This window comes from Pogona vitticeps, chromosome 1 (assembly GCF_051106095.1).
Source record: "Pogona vitticeps strain Pit_001003342236 chromosome 1, PviZW2.1, whole genome shotgun sequence".
NCBI lineage: Eukaryota > Metazoa > Chordata > Lepidosauria > Squamata > Agamidae > Pogona > Pogona vitticeps.
This window is the reverse complement of record NC_135783.1, coordinates 171,106,313-171,123,529: the sequence shown is the minus strand read 5'-3', so window position 1 is coordinate 171,123,529 and position 17,217 is coordinate 171,106,313. Positions and strand designations below refer to the sequence as shown.

Below are 17,217 nucleotides of genomic sequence, written 5' to 3'. Positions count from 1 at the left end.
CTAGTTAATTCTACATTGGTTTCAAAGTGTTTGCAGAGTGACTGCTTATAACCTGCTCCAGAATTTTCCTCGGATTGATGTCAGCTGACTGGTTTCTATTTCTGCCTTTTTTTCAAGATAGGGACAACATTAGCCGTCCAGCAATCATCTACTGCTTTACCCAATTTACAAAGAAGCAAACCCATATACAGTGGTGCCTCGCTTAACGGGTGCTCCGTTTACCGATGAAACCACATAGTGATGAAGATTTTGCGATCGCAAAAGCGATCGCATTGCGATGTTTTAAATGTTTTTTTTCACTTTGCGATGATCGGTCTCTGCTTCACTTACTGATCACCGCAAAACGAAGATTTTTTAACAGCTGATCGGTGGTTCCAAAATGGCTGCCGGGTAAAATAAATGGCTGCCCACTGTGTTTTTGCACAGATTCCTCACTTACCCGGCACCCAAAATGGCCGCCGTATGGAGGATTTTCACTTAAAGGTAAGTTTTTAGCCCATAGGAATGCATTAAACAGGTTTTAATGCATTCCTATGGGCTTTTTTATTTTACATAGCAACAAAATCGCTTAGCAGCGATTTTTGCTGCACAAATTATCGTCGCTGTGCAAGGCACCACTGTATATTATGCATGGAGAACACAAAAATGATGAGTGCCTGGACTTCTATAATATGTGGAACATGGGTTGTATCAGGGAATCCTTGTGTGTCCTTATATCCTTACAATGATTTCCATGTGTTTAATATTGCCAGAGGAAAAAAAGGAAAAGGAAAAAAGGAAAAAAAATGTGTAGCCTGTATAATTAAAATTGTAAACCGCCCGGAGAGTGCTTGTAGCACTATGGGGCGGTATATAAGTCCAATAAGTAAATAAATAGAATAAATAAATATTGCATAGTCTTTCCCAGTATACAGATATGATAATCACATAATTCAACAGTTCTGCTTAATTTTTCAAAACACCTTCTAGCTCTGCTTGCAGGATTCCAGTATGATGTGATCCATAATTTGTGAATCACTGAATTAGTCATACTAAGTTAAATATGTAGGATCCCAATTGAATATTCAATATTACATATGTCTCTTCCATCAGTCTCTAAATGCAGAAGACAAACTCTGTCACCTTTCTCTGGGCCTTCTTCCTCACCACCTTAAGAACTACTCATTAAAGAAGCGAGTTGCCATTCCAGATTGTTTGAACTGCATATGTTATGCATAAGTCAAACCCTTCACTGATGCTTTTAACTAAAACTTATAAAAATCTAAAGGAATTTTTGAAAGATTATGGGGAATAGCTGCCAAGAATTTGGATTAACAATTAGCCTGAAGAAAACACAAGTCATGGGCCAGGATGTGGACTCACCTCCCTCTATTACCATCTCACCACAAGAATTGGAGGTTCTTCATGACTTTGTGTACCTTGGCTCAACAATCTCTAACACCATCTCCCTAGATGCTGAGCTGGATAAATGCATTAACAAAGCAACTACCATGTTCTCCAGACTCACAAAGAAAGTATGGCTTAATAAGAAGCTGATGGCATATACCAAGATCCAGGTTTATAGAGCCTGTTTCCTGAGCACACTCCTGTACTGCAGTGAGTCCTGGACCCTTTGTGCACGACAGGAGAGGAAGCTGATCACCTTCCATATGCATTGTCTCCAATGCATTTTTGGTATCACCTGGCAGGACAAAGTTCCAAATAGAGTAGTCCTAGAATTAGCTGGAATTTTTAGCATGTATACATTACTGAAACAGCAATGTCTATGTTGTTTTGGGCATGTCGTGAGAATGATTAATGGTTAGATTCCAAAGGATCTCCTGTATGGAGAATTAGTGCAGATAAATCACCTCAGAAGGAGACCACAGCTGCGATACAAGATTATCTGCAAGTGGGATCTGAAGGCTTTAGGAATGGACCTCAACAGATGGGAAACCTTGACATCTGAGCGTTCAGCCTGGAGGTAGGAGGAGCCTCTCACATTTTGAAGAGACCCTTGTTCAGCAGGCTGAGGCAGTGGCAGTCCCGTAAGCAGCAAAATTAGGGAGCTGGACAGGGGACAGATTGCATTTGTCATCAGTGTGGAAGGGATTGCCACTCTCGAATTGGTCTTCTCAGCCACACTAAACACTGTTCCAAGTCCTCCATATAGAGCACATTACTATAGTCTCTCGAGATTGAAGGATGCCTAATCTAATGAGGAATAGCTAATTGGGAAAAATTCATCCAAAGTGTGAATAAAATGCACTCTACCATTTCACTGGACTAAGTCTCTAATTTGTTCCTTAAGCTGCAAAGATTATATAGAAAGACACATAGAATACTGTCTCTCAGCTTCAAAATGCCATTTAAAATGGAATTTAGGATTTGAGTCTTACATAATATTCCTCTAAAATAAATTTGTTCGAAGTTCATATAGATGAAAAAGCAAATTGAAAAACAGTGCCTACGTTTCAGCTGCCGAGTCAACATTCTTTGTAACAAACAATTTAGTAGACTACTGGTTAAGAGTTTTTAAAAGGTAAACAAAGATGTCTTCACTTTCTGCCCCAAAAAATAAGAAATAATGATTCATATAAAATCACTTAAATTACTCTGAAAGAGCTTTATTGAAAAGCAGAATTTTAAATATTTGCCATTTTCAGTATTCTAGGCAAACAATGTCAATAAATGCATCTTCAGTAGAGATGGGCATGAACCTTGGTTCAGAGGTTCATGCCAGTTGATTGGTGTGGCACCTGCAGTGCTGTGCATTCCCTTCCCTCACCCACCCCAGCCGCCTCCCTCCCTTAACAGCTGGCACACACTGCTCTTTCTCTCTTCTTCATGTGATCATCCAGTCCTAGCAGGAGCACCTACTTCCCTTCTCCGCCTCCTCCAGCAGCTGCTCACACAGCTACCTCACCTTCTCATCTAAGTGAGCGGTTGCTGGAGGAGGTGGAGGAGGGAAGCAGGTGCTCCTGCTGGGTCTGGACAATTGTGCGAAGAGGAGGGAAAGAAAAGTTCACAGTGGCCAATGAGTTGGGGAGCCTGCTGAGGGGGTGGGGGAAGGACACACGCAGCAGCTGACAAACCTCTGAACCGAGGTTTGTGCCCATTTTTAATCTTCTGCATCATAATTACCATGAGTATCGCCAATATCAACAAGAGTACCATGCCTTTACTGATAAATTACATCATATTTTGACATTATTTTGAAAGGGAACTTCTAGCAATCCATTCCTGAGGCTCTCTGGCATACATATCTGATCAGGAATAAAGATCCACCGTAAGATGTTATTTTAAAAACCCCAAACAATAATCTTATTTAGTTGTACTGACCTAACACAAATGACATAAGGTTTGTAGGTGAGCAGACATTATGCATTGCATACTGATCTGTGTCACTCAGCATACAACTGATAACGCCTATAGTGATTTTGCAACTTGTTTGTTTCCAAAAGTGAGACAATTTCCATAGCTGCAGATGAAGATTCTAGCCATTGGTAAATATTAATAGCCAGCTTCACTAAGTATTGTCTGAGGAATCCCTATCTGTTGGTCAGTGGCATATTGCATGGAGTTAATTTTAGGGAGATAAACAAGTAAATAATTTTAGACACCAACATTTAGACAGTCTTAAAACTTAATGGTCTTTTTGGGAATTTCAGATGCTAATAGACTGAAACAGCCAATTAACATGATTGTAAAATAAACATGTTTACATAGAAAATCTATGGTATAACCACGACAACATGCCAGGCATTTACACAGACATAGAAGTTTTATTCTTTTAAAAGTAAAAATAATAAAGTATGCATCTATATCCATGTACAGTGGTGCCTCGCTTAACGAGCGCACCGTATAACGACGAAATCGCATAGCGATCCGTTTTTTTGGGTCGCTAATGCGATCGCTTACCGATGGGCCCTATGGCCGAAAATCGCTTTACGAAGATCGGTAAGCGTTTCGCTTACCGATCTTCGCAAAACGAAGCCCCGACAATCAGCTGTTCGGCGGACAAAATGGCTGCCGGAAGCTCCGTAATGGCTGCGCGCAGCGTTTTCGCGCCCTCCCCTCGCTTAACGAGGGCGCGAAAATGGCTGCCGGCCATAGGAAACCTCGCTGAATGGTGAGTAAAGGAGACTTTTGGAACGCATTAAACGATGTTTAATGCGTTCCAATGGCTTTCCCTGCCCCGTTCAGCGATGTTTCGCTATAGCGAAGGTTAATCCGGAACGGATTAACCTCACTATGCGAGGCACCACTGTACATGTTTGGCCTGCTGCCCCCTGACTATAAAAGAAAACAAGATGCCACAATAACTGGTATTAGCCCTGGTGGGTTGCCTATGAAACTTCAGATTCTGATGTTGGATCTGTCTTCGATTGTCTCCATTCTGTCCTACCTTCTGTAGAGTTATTTGGGAATGTGGGCAGGTTGTGGAGCACTGGATTCAAACTCTGAAGTCTAACTCTCACTGCATCACTAAGGCTTATGATGGCATCGGTCTGGCTTTCTGTAGGAGTATTGCATAACATTGCTGGCAATAGTGCAACAGTTATAGTCCCTTTAGTCCCTTCACCTAAGCTTGGAGGTGTCCAACATCAGGCTGTTTAGTGTGGAAAAAGATGATTCACAGCATCTTCTGCTGTCAGAGACATCACTTTTATTGGCAAGATTCTGGAAAATTATGTTTTGCTAACAGAGAGAACAAACTATGTAATGTTGCTTGAGTAACAAGTAGAAATTAACCAAGGATAGAAGCTCTGTTGATTCAAGATTATATTCTACTCTTATGGTATTTCAACACTTCTAGAAATTACATCTTGTTAAACACAAAGGTTAAAAATGTTTATTTAAAAAAAACACCTTAATAACTATTACAGTTCCAAAAATGATGCCTGTATCTGGCCCAGGAGACCAAAGTATACATCATCCAATACATCATAGTTTACAGAGCAAAGAAACTGGAGATACAAATTCTATTTTTTATTTTACACCTTTCTTCCCCAAGTATTCCTTGAGAGCTTCTAGAAATGGTCCGTTATCTTTTTCCATTTTAAAAATAATCACATAATGAAAATTAGATTGTCCCTAGTTCCATACACAGTGAACATATGTTCAACATATGAGCCAACTGTTTGCTTCCTTAAGGCAATTTCTCCAGCAATATGGAAGTATATACAGTTTTATGCATATGGTGGTGAGGATCTTTCCAATTTATGCCAAGATTTACAAAACCAAACCAAAAACTAAACACTAAATAACCCCAGGCATTGAATAAAGACTGAGAATATATGCTTGTTCATGACTTCCCTACACACGCTGCATGCACTTTGCTTGATATAAGTCTATTTTTGTGAGAAATTATCTAAACCTTCTTATGAATATAAACAATACATTTAATGAAAAATAATGAAAACTGCTGTAAAACGGCAGTTGTTATATTTAATTAGAAACAGTCTTCTTGCTCATTTTCTTTCTTCATGTAGAATGAAAAGGCATTAAGATTTAGAATTCATGGCTGCAGGATGGTATATCCTGATGGTTTGAATTCTTCACTGGAATTTCAGATTCAACATCAAAAAAACTAATCTCTGTGAAGCAAGGAAATAAGTCGAAAAACTTCCCATGGATGAATGGATGGATGGATGGATGGATGGAAGGACGGAAGAAAGGAAAGGAAAGGAAAGGAAAGGAAAGAGCTCAGATTATTTACAAGGTAATCAAAATTTAGATAGCAGATAAAATAAACCCTCTTCCTTGGGCCCCAAATTCCCTTCCGATCAGAGTGAGACTGTGCAACAGTTAGAGTGAGAAAAATCAGTACATCTACCAGGAGTGGATGTGTATCTCCATGTTAGGGCACTTGCCAGGCCCACAGAAGAATGCAGACTGCACCCTTGCATGACAGCAGAGTTTAGAAATCCCACATTCAAGGTCCAGAAAGCTCCAAGCAGTATACTGTATAGATTGCATCAGTCTAAGGCAATCACATATGCACAAATGAAGGACCCCATTGTGTTAAACACCTGCATCAAAAGCCTCCTGAAGTTATATGGGATGTAGTTTGAAAGTTCTACAGTGGTGCCTCGACTTACAAACTTAATTGGTTCAAGAAGACAGTCGTAAGTCGAAGGAACCTTTCCCATTGCAATGCATTGAAATGCAATTTATCTGTTCCGGCCGAAGAAAAAAAATCACCAAAAGAAATCACTGCAAGACTGGTCGGAAATGTGATTAATCCCTTCCAGTTGAAGGGGGAGGGGGGAGGAAAAGCAATCAACCATGCAAGACCCATTGCAAATGCAAACAAGACAAAGCAAAAAGCAATCAAGCAGATTGTGCAAGATCGGAAATGAGGGGGAATTAAAAAGCAAACTCCCCAAGACCCATCGGAAATGGGGAAAAAATCCAAAAAGCAAACAAATCCCCCAAGACCCATTGGAAATTGGGGGGGAAAATCCAAAAAGCAAACAAATCCCCCAAGACCCATCGGAAATTGGGGGGGAAAATCCAAAAAGCAAACGAATCCCCCAAGACCCATCAGAAATGGGGGGAAACCCCAAAAAACAAACAAACCCCCCAAGACCCATCACAGCACAGCTCAAAACCACACTGGAAAAACACTCAGAACAGTTTTTAAAAAGCAGAAAACAGCACCTTACCTTACAAGGCAGCCCGAAGCCTCCCTGCAACACACACACATGCTCTCAGAAGCAGAAGGAGGCAGTCCCAAGCCTCCAATGCCGCCACACAATCTCTAACTGCTGGGGTGAAAGAGCTACAAAGAAGCAGCCTCGTCACCATCAACAGTTAGAAATTTGAATTTCCCACCTTTTTCTCCTGCCTTTTTCTGTTTGTAAGTGGATGCTCCGGTTGCAAGTAGAAGCAAAATTTTGCGGCCAGAGCTGGTCATAACTCAAAATGGTCATAAGTAGGGGTGTTCTCAAGTTGAGGCACCACTGTGTTACTATTATATAAGATACTAAACAAGCTAGCTCGGAAAGACTTCTCTGTTGTGTAATCTAGCTATATGAAAGCCAGTGGAGATGTTTTATAGTCATTATGTTCATGTTCATATGAGTAGCAAGAAACAGGAAACTGCCGCAGCAATGACTGGACCAACAAGTGGTCTAGGCTACTGAAAGGAAGTCTTCCCAATCCTACCTGGAGATGAAGGGTATTACACCTGTGAACTTTTATATATTTTACCACTGAGATGTAGCCCTTCTCTTTACACGAGGCCAAATGGAACAGTGACAAACACTTAGAGATGGCATAAACGGTGTGGTGGCTCATGCTGGTTTGGCCAACAGCCGGATGGGTCTTCTGTGGTTTGGCACCTCCCTCCCCCCAGCTGGCTCCCTCCACTTGCAGCCCCAACTTCCCTGTCCCGCCTCCTACAGGTGTTGCTTCTGAGTGGGTGCCTGCCACAGGGGGTGGGGTGCTGAACTGTGGAACACCTGTTCAGTCACTGACTCAACTAGCACAAGCCTCCAAACCAGCAGTTTGTGCCCATCTCTATACACAATTAGTACAACTGAATGTACAGTATATGCAGTTTGTTATGTGCTTTTAAGTCACATTTGAATCACAGCAATCTAATAGGGTTTTCAATGTATGTGGCACATTTGAGGAGCATTTTTATGAGTGCCTCAACAGTGAGTTGTTATGACAGAGCAGGGATTTGAACTCCTGAGTTCCTGAGTCCTAATGCCAGTGGTGTAGCATGGGGGGGCAGTGGAGCACTTGCCTCGGGCACCAATGTTTTAGGGTGCAGAACATGCAGCCTCATCAAGAAGTGCAGGGGTAGTGGGTGCTGCTTGGTCAGGCTTCACTGCCTTTGGTGCAGAGGAGTTGGGGCCATCTGTCTGCCCTCCTGCCAGAAAATGGTAACTCTGCTTCTGTGCAAAAGGCGTGGATCAGCTCTCCCCCTGCCACATTCAGCCATTCCCTCCTCCCTCCTCGAGAGGGGTGGGCTGGCCTCAAGCCCTGCAGAGGGAGGAGGGCTGAAGGTGGTGGTGGGGGCAGAGGGCTGATCCATTGTTTGGAGGGCACAGAAGCAAGGAGACAAAGGAGGAGCCCAGGCAGAGACCATCTTGGAGTGCTGGGCAGTGCTGCTGTTGCTGCTAGTACCATGGAGGAGGAGGAGGAGGAGGAGGAGGAGGAGGAGGAGGAGGAGGAGGAGGAGGAGGAGGAGGAAAAGGTGAGTCCAGCAACAGCAGCCACGGTGAGTCAGGCTACCTCCCCCTTTGCCCAGTGGCAGCCCCTCCCCCCGAGTTCCTGGGGCCTTCGGTTCCCCAGTGGTGTTTGGCGAAGCTGCCCCTGGCAGATCCCCTGCTGCCCCTACCCCTGGTTAAACTTCTGCACCTGAGGCAGATTAAGGTGGGAGATCCTTGTGCCACAGAACAGGGCAAAGGGAGGAGCAGCAGGCTTGCCTTTGGAGCTGTGGGGGAGCTCTGGTCAGAAGGTCTGGAGGCACAAGCCATTTTGGAGCATGGGATGATTGCGGGGGCCCACATTGACTCCTTGTGCCTCTGGTCATGTGCAGAGCTTCTCCTCCTCCTGTGAACTCATTCTAGGTGGCCAGGCTCGAGGTTGCTCCCCCATTTCCCTGTCCAAGTGTGGCCTTTGCTGAGCTTCCCCCCTTCTGCAAGAGCAAGGGGGCAGTTGGGAGAAAGAAGGAGGCACCCACAGGAAGTGGGGCACACAATACTTGCCTTGCCCTGGGTTGCTGAAAACTCACACTACATCACTACCTAGTCCATCCCTTTATCCATGAAACTCATATTGGTTCTGTTACTGTATTAGTTAACTGTTATAAAGTTAAAAAGATGTTATATAAAGTTTTACTTACCTTTCCCCTTTTCCCTTTTTTTCCTTTTTTCTCTGTCTCTCTGTCTACAGCTAATTTTAGATTCTTCAATTCCTGACGCATTAGTTCATCCACCTGTTTGGGCAGATACATGCAATGAGTAAAAATGCTATGTTTAAAAACAATTCCTGCTATTAAAAACATAAGCACATGTGCAATTATCCAGTTCTCTCTCTCTCTCTCTCTCTCTCTCTCTCTCTCTCTCTCTCTCTCTCTCTCTCTCTCTGATGTCCAGGGAAAAGAGGATCAAAACCTGTAAAATATTACAAGGTCTTTATTTTCTTCTTTCCTTCCTTGAGTTAGATAAAATCAAGATCGATAACATTTGCGGTAGCTAACATCAAATCACCCATAATACATTTTGAGGGGCATAAGTGTGAAGTTACCAGTTCTTTGCACTTTCGAAGAACTGTGGCTGTACAAACCCCCATTTTCCTAGACTCACCTTGGTTCTGCCAACTCCAGTCTGTAGCCTATTGAGTAACTTTCAAATAACCTAATTCTCTGTGTGACTGGAACTAGACTTTCCTGGAGGTTCATCCATTTTAAGAGGTAGGTAGGTAGTTTGTTCTTTTCACCTGGCACTCTCTGCTGCTTTTTCAAGATTCACAGAAGTTCTGAAAAAAACATTTCTTGATTTTAATCTAGGAAAGTCACGATAATAGCTGAAGAGTGGATGCACATCTGAGGTAGGTGCTTTCGGTCTTTCAGTATTAGCTGCTACCTCTTTCCATATGTTGCAGGGAGAGGGGATACCTGTGAGATAATTGATTTTATCAATGGAGTTGGCTTCAGGCATCCAGAAATGATTCTACTGCTTTCATTGATTAATGCATCTATCTGTTTTGATTGAACTGAACTATATCACACTGGCCTGGTATATCATCTGCAGAGTAGCACAGGCCAAGGCGGTAGTTCTTTGTGATTGCAGCCTCAACTGGCAATTGATAACTTTAGAAGAATATTGTTGCTTCACTGTCTTTTGGCAGTGCTTTCTACAGGTAAGTGTATAATCCAAAGTAACAGCTAAGTTTGGGGGACAAAACAATTATCTAGTTGAATGGCCTTCAAGCTACCTGAACTTTTAAAGATGCTTGCAGGTGGAAGGTACATATTCGAGTCTTAGTAGGACTGGGTTGATTACTATCATAAGATGCACCAAATTCTTCTAATGCTTATTTTAGAATATGTTTTGGTTGATATTTTGATATGAAAATCTATTGAATATTAATGTTGCATAGTTAAAGATAAAATGGCTGATTTTACCTGAGTCATGTGTAAGATTATGTTCAGGTGTGGATCAAGGTTTCAGACTAAATGCTGTACAGCTGTGGTAGATGATGAAACCTTATGTAACTGAAGATGATGTAATGTATTATTTTATTGGTCCCAGAAGTGTACATAAGTCATGTGAAAATGGGACACTGTATCTGCTGTAAGTCAGATCACTTTTTCCTATGCTATGTGGGAATGTCTATCTTCTATATATATATTTAATTAGACTAAGTTAATTTTACTCTCTCAGTGTCATAGTGTCATGAGTATCTCTGCTATCCAATATCTCCATACTCTGCTGATGTTATGAGAATACATGTTATAATCAAAATTCTCAACAGTTCTACCATCGCAAAACTGTCCAGCTGAACAGCAAGTGTGAGGTCATCAGCAGAAAGAAAACTTTTGGTGCCTTGAAGAAGTGCTTGGTCATTAGCAGAGATTTCAAACAAAATGGGCATCTATATGCTGCTGTGGAGTAGACCATTTAAGTCTCCTCTTGGATGTGTTATCCTTGAAAATTAATTACAATTTTTCTATTGCAAAAGACTTGCTATTACATTAGAGAATTTTTAATCCTTGGGTAGATTATGGAATATTTTCAGTAATACTTGATGATGAATGTTGTCATAGGTAGCAGAATGGCCAAAATAAGCTAAGCCTGTCATCTTTCTAGTTTTAAATTCATCCTCAATACATTGTGTTAAATGTATACTGTACAATTCTTCCAAGTCTTAAGCCATCCTGTTGTGGGATGAAGAGTGGTTCCAAAACCCCCTTTGGACAGTTAAGAATAATTCTTTCCAGGACTTATAAGGTGATAAAGTAGCATGATCAGCCTGACATTTTCGGGATCTGTGGTTTCCCTACCAGATTACACGATAGGAATAATTTGTGATTTTCTCCAAATTCGCAGAATCCTGAGAGAGTCAAGACAGTTCTTAAAGGAATTAAGAAGCCTTTTTTTTCTTTTGCTACTATACCAAAATGTTTTATCTGCTCTCTGTGGATGTTATCCAGGCCTCCTGCCTTCTCACTGCTGCAGCTACAAATAGCTTTTTTGATTTACTTTAAGTTGAATGGGCTTGTAAGGTCATTGGTCTCCAGTTGCTTGTATCTTTCAAGTTTATGTTCTGATTTCTGATGGAAATGTTCAGATGTGCCACTAATGAGAAGATGGTGAGCTATATGGTTTGCTGAAATATTTGCATGAGTTGGGTCTTTTGTTGGGGTGTTCTTTACTCACTTCAATAAACTCTAGGCCTTCTGACTGTTTCTTGCCATGTTTTATCGAATTATCTGTTTTAGTTTTTGAGAGTGAAAAAATTAATTGCTGATCAGCCAAATGGTTTCTTTGATCAAAAGATTTTGTTCAAACTGTGAAAAAATAATTATTTATTTGGGTAAATATTTCTGATGTTAGGCCCTGGAAGTACTTGACTCGAAGTACGAACAGTTGGGATGGCCTTTTCACTGTCCTGACGAACTGATCATAAACCTCAGAATTATGGCATAATTCCCTCCAGTGTTGTGCTGAATTTCTGCCAATCAGCTCTAAAAATATTGTATCTCCCACAGAATTATACTGTTGGATTCCTTTTGTATTGGGCTTCAGCTGATCTCAGGTCCATAGCCAGTCTGAAAGTGATTCAGATTGTAATCACAAGCACTGCTGCTGCAGTCTAGAGATTCTAGGCTTCTCTCTCTCTCTCTCTCTCTCTCTCTCTCTCTCTCTCTCTCTCTCTCTCTCTGTGTGTGTGTGTGTGTGTGTGTGTGTAAACTTAGAGGGGGTTGGTGTCTACTGGACCTTGGGGACAGGGGCAAAGTAGTTCACTTCAGCTGAATGGATATATGGGTCACGACAGATAAAGCTAATGACAGGAGGAGCCAGCCAGACATCATAATAAGGATAACACCCAGACCCATGCTGAAAATTATAAGGAGAAAGCAAGGGTTAGTCCTGTACAACAACAACAACAACAAAACATTTCTTTAATGACACATTCCTATTTGATTTTTCAGCAACAATGCATCGAAAAGCCAGACTGAAGCATTAAAATAAAGCATTCCTCTTCTGCTTTACCAGCAACATAAAGACAAAATACCACAACATCAAGATAATGAGTGAAGGACAAACTTAAATGCTTTAAATGGCACAGTTCATTCTACTGCCCATGGACACTTACTATCTCTCTCGTTTTTTTAACCTCATTTTACTGCATGGGTAGATTATACCTTAGAGGATGTACATGAAGTGCTATATTACTCATTATTTTATTACAATAGACTATCTCAGAGCCTCAAAGAAGCCAGTAATGATGCCTGCCTTCTACTTTTATTAAGTAACATGGGATCTGGAGACATAGGGGGAGAAAGTGTGTGTGTGTGTGAGAGAGAGAGAGAGAGAGAAGAGGAAGACAAACATGTATTCATAATTTGACAGCTCTGCTAGTCTCTAGCAATAATAAAATTTTACTTGTTCACATGTCACAATCTCACTTTAAGTCAGTGGCCCCCAACCTTTTCTGAGTCGTGGACCAGTTGGAGGGGGCAGGGCATCTCACAGGTGGGTAGGGCGCACTTGCAGAGTGGTGGAGCAAACTTGCGTGAAGGAGTGGAATGCGCTTGTGGAGGGGCGCACTCACAGGTGGGAGGGGCACCCGTGCATGTGGGTGATGGGCCATGCATGTGGGTGGGGGGAGTGCATGCAGGGGGCAGGTGGGAGATCTGTCTCCGCGGCCCGGTCCTGCCATGGCCACGGACCAGCACCGGACCGGGGGGTTGGGGACCCCTGCTTTAAGTTTTTCATTACATTTCTCCATGCAAACACTCTTTCATGTATTCCACAACACAATGTCAGTATGTAAAGGAAGAGTGATACAAATCTAGAAATATGTCCAATCAGAATTTATTTTCCCACTGGAATCCTCTTTGGCACTTATTTTTGTAAGTGGCCAGCTAGTGAAGTTCACCTGTATTCTGATCTCTTCTTCCACTTCTTTCCGCTTTTCTTCTTTGATCAATTCTGGGTCATACTCTTGTGGGAAGTTCCATCCCTCATCTCTGTTCTGCCAAATATCTATCACCCATGAAGAGAAAATAAAGGGAAAATAATTGTGTGGTTTCTTTTAAAAAAAGAAAGTCATTGTAGAGTTATGTTTATATTGATAATATCTGGTGGAATTTCATTGGCTCCCCACCCCCTGGAGTATTTTTGCTGCTGCCCGGCAGTCTGCTTTTGCTAGCATTACTCCTTTGGATTATTTCTTGGATTCCCCTCCCCCGTGAGATCTTTGGGAATAGTAATGCGACTTTGGGGGGTTTCTTTTCATTTTCTGTTTTTGGTGCTTTTCTTTCTTGGATTATTATTGTTGCTGCCTTGCTTGCCCACAGCAGCCTGCTTGAAATCAAGGAAGAGACAAGAAGGCAATAAGAGGTGGTGATTGGGGAAGAATATTTTTTCCATATTCTAGTAAATTGGTGGGGACTTGGATTGCCTTTATTTGCTTGCTTGCAAGTAAGCAAGAGAACTACTGAAACTGGATAATCTTTTAAATGCATTCATGAGCAAAGACAAGAATGATTTACATGTCTTATAGATTAAAGCAGAGCTAGCAGATTGCACAAGGCCTATTTGAATCTTCAAGAAACTTTGAGGCATTTTACAGCTAGATTTTTCCTGCATTGGTCACTATATTTTTACACTGTTTTGTCCCACTCCTTCTCAATTAATTATACATTATTGGCTGAAATCCTGTTAGCTTAAATATGCCTGCAAAAGGATGATGAGATCATCAGCTGGGGGCAATATTTCTGTAATCAAAAACTTTTGTTCCATGGCTTTTCCAACTCCCATGTAATCCATATCATTACACTAAAACCTTGAAAGTAGAAGAACAGGATGAAGAAGTCTTTAATTAATGGAAAGTTTCCCCTTGCTGGCACTGTCATTCAGTAGCAGTGATTTTCGGTAGGAGTTCTGTGATTATTGAAACTTGCCTCTTGCTCATGACATCATCACTCTTCTGCAGGTGTAAGTGATGCAACAGGATTTCAGCAATTCTTTTATTATGTAACATTCCAAGATTTATACTATAGAAATCATAACAATTCTCATTGCAGAGTAGTTGCTAGGCGTGTAACGGAAAAACTATGCTACTTGTTGCCTGTGTCCCTACAAAGGAAAACTGTATTCCTTGAAAAATATTTTATATTTTAAAGTAGTAAGCAATGAATGAAATAAAGCTTCCCACCACTGTCCTTGATCCAAATGCACTGAGAATATTGGGAAGAAATGTAGCACAGGAGAGTTCTCCCAACTGCTCCATCTGCTACTACATCTAGAATGTTTTCAGCTACATATCCTAGCTGCACAGCATTGCACATGTTACACAGCAGTCGGTGAGCTTTCTACATATAAAATACGTTTCAGTTTCTGTCACTTTCTTCAACAATTCATGTGGATTAAGTAAAAGTGTCTGTGACATTTAACCACATGGCTCTCAGACACCAACATAATTTTATTTTCAAGCCTCTGCTTTTATTTTCCTATCACCTCAGATCTGCTCTGACTCTGGCTTCCACTCTTATCCAACACTGCTCCCTTATCTTTCTGCAGTGGGATTATAGGTGGAGAAGGACCCCAGTCCTTTATCCTTCTAACAAGCCTATTCAGACCAGGGGGAGGTGAAACCAATGTGGAGGATATATCACAGATCTCCTACCAACTCTCCTCAGACTGAAGAAACTACTGGATGAGTAGCTAAATATTACAACCTAACAGGAAGGATATCCAGTTGCCATGACTCAGCTTCCAGATATGCAATATGTAGTTTTCATCTGGTTTGAAATGTTTTCTGTAGCTTACCTGTGTGAACTGATGGTCTCTAAATTTTACCTTGTAAGACATAAGGAAATCTACACAGATTTTAGAGATACATATGCTTCCAATTAAGGTAAAGGTTCCCCTCGACAATTTTTGTCCAGTCGTGTCCGACTCTAGGGGGCGGTGCTCATCCCCATTTCCAAGCCATGGAGCCAGCGTTTTGTCCGAAGACAATCTTCCATGGTCACATGGCCAGTGCGACTTAGACACGGAACGCTGTTACCTTCCCACCGAAGTGGTCCCTATTTATCTACTTGCATTTGCATGCTTTCGAACCACTAGGTTGGCGGGAGCTGGGACAAGCGACGGGAGCTCACTCCGTCGCGTGGATTTGATCTTACGACTGCTTGGTCTTCTGACCCTGCAGCACAGGCTTCTGCGGTTTAACCCGCAGCACCACCACGTCCCTAATTGCTTCCAATTAGATTTCAAGAAATCCATTCCCACTTTTGCTATCGAGCTTACCTAATAAATGGATCTTTTTGATGAAGAAATCCATCACATGATGCCCTGCTAAATAGCTCTGAGATCCCCAGTCACATATTTTAAACAGAAATCTGCAGGATGCCCTCTGGTAATGAAAACATATTAGTTTACAATTTTTACTTTTTATATTCTTTATTTATTTATTCAATTTTATTTTATTTATTTATTTATTTATTATTTATTTATTTTATATTCCTAGTGCTTCTTTATGTATTATAATAAACAAGGCCCAGGGTGGGGAGCAGATATTTCTTCCTCTTTGTTTCTGTCAATTTTTGAAAGGTTAGCTTATATTTTCTCCTTAGAAGCATGAGTATGAGATGGTAATGTGTGTGGCAATACAAACTGAAGTATCCACAGGATACAGTGTGTTCCAATGAAGAATATTTCAGGTTCACAAGATACCTGAATATTCCACATGTAAACAACATTCTATTTTAGTAATAACCTCTTTACTTGCCTTTATACTTGTTGTTTCCATCTTCCATTACTGAGAGAAAATTACTGGGGGCCATTTTCCAACCCTCTTCTTCTTCCTTAGTGTACCAAATAACATTAACTTAGGAAAACATCAATTACAATAAACACACTAAAAAATTATTGTCAAGAGCAGTAGCACCAGAGATTTCTATGCTGACAGGAGCAAGATTTCCTTTACATACTATCTTCTGAGCACCAGTGCTCTGCTTCCAGGCAGTCTAAGGGCTTATCCAGGGGTTGAGGGGGAAACTGTTAGTAGTAGTCAAGCAAACATATTTTGGATGACTTCTAATGGATGTAAATTCCCAAGTCCCCAAATTTCAGCTCCATACAGTATCTGGGGTAGAAATTTTGTTTTGAAAATTTCACAGTGGAAGGAACCAAACACCCCACTCTAGTTCTGTAGAATCTATTCATGCCAAATATGGCCTTTTCAAATTTCTGCTTAGAAAACTCAGTCTGAACTGTCCAAGAGCCTGACTGGTGGAACATCACTCCTCAGTACTTGAGAGAGACTACCTTTTCTAAAATCCTTTCATCTATGAGGATGAGATCTTCTGTTGAAGAGCATAATTTTGGTTTTCTCTTAATTTATTCTGAATATATTAGTCATACAGTAAATGCTGAATTGTTTCAGCAATATTCTGAGACCTATTTTTATGTGGGATATTAGCAATATATTGAAATGGCCTTTCCACCTACTCTTATTGGGAAGATTTGTAATCATGTTTAACGGTCCACCATATAATGTTTACATAAATTAAAAAGAAATGGGGCCAAGGTACAACCTTGGCGTACCAGTTTGGATATTTTAACTATATTAGACAGCTGGTCTGGAATGTCAACTCGGATGTCTAAGAAAGTTTAAATGTGCAGATTTGTAATTTTCTCCAGCAGCCTGAGGTCTAATTAAGGTTTATCAGCATTTTCCAAAGGCAATTTCTTGGAATATAGTCAAATGCCACTTTAACATAGATAAAAGCTACATATAGTCTCCCCAATAATGCTTCAATACATTTGTTAATTAGATGTTGTAACAGAAGTAAATGATCCAAAGTAGGATGTTCGACCCTAAAGCCAATTTTTTTCAAGGGCTAATACATTTTTTTCAGTTACCCATCCTCCCAATTTTTGGAGGAAATGCCTTGTATAGAGTTTACTTACAACATTAAGTAAACTGATGGGTATGTTTTGTTCCCCTTTATTATAGACGGAAACAACAATTGAGGAT

The 17,217-nt window shown here is 41.0% G+C and overlaps 1 protein-coding gene across 9 annotated transcripts in view; it reads right to left on the bottom strand.

Moving 5' to 3' along the window:
• Nucleotides 1-17,217, bottom strand: part of DRC11 (dynein regulatory complex subunit 11) — a 204,306-nt gene that overhangs the window by 53,995 nt on the left and 133,094 nt on the right. For all 9 annotated transcript variants that reach the window (XM_072977292.2, XM_072977271.2, XM_072977285.2 and 6 more), the window contains 3 exons: nt 15,967-16,042; nt 13,108-13,214; nt 8,843-8,935 (listed from right to left, as the gene is read on the bottom strand). In XM_072977292.2, the coding sequence (XP_072833393.2) occupies nt 8,843-8,935; nt 13,108-13,214; nt 15,967-16,042 (276 nt within the window). The remainder of the gene's footprint in view (nt 1-8,842; nt 8,936-13,107; nt 13,215-15,966; nt 16,043-17,217) is intronic.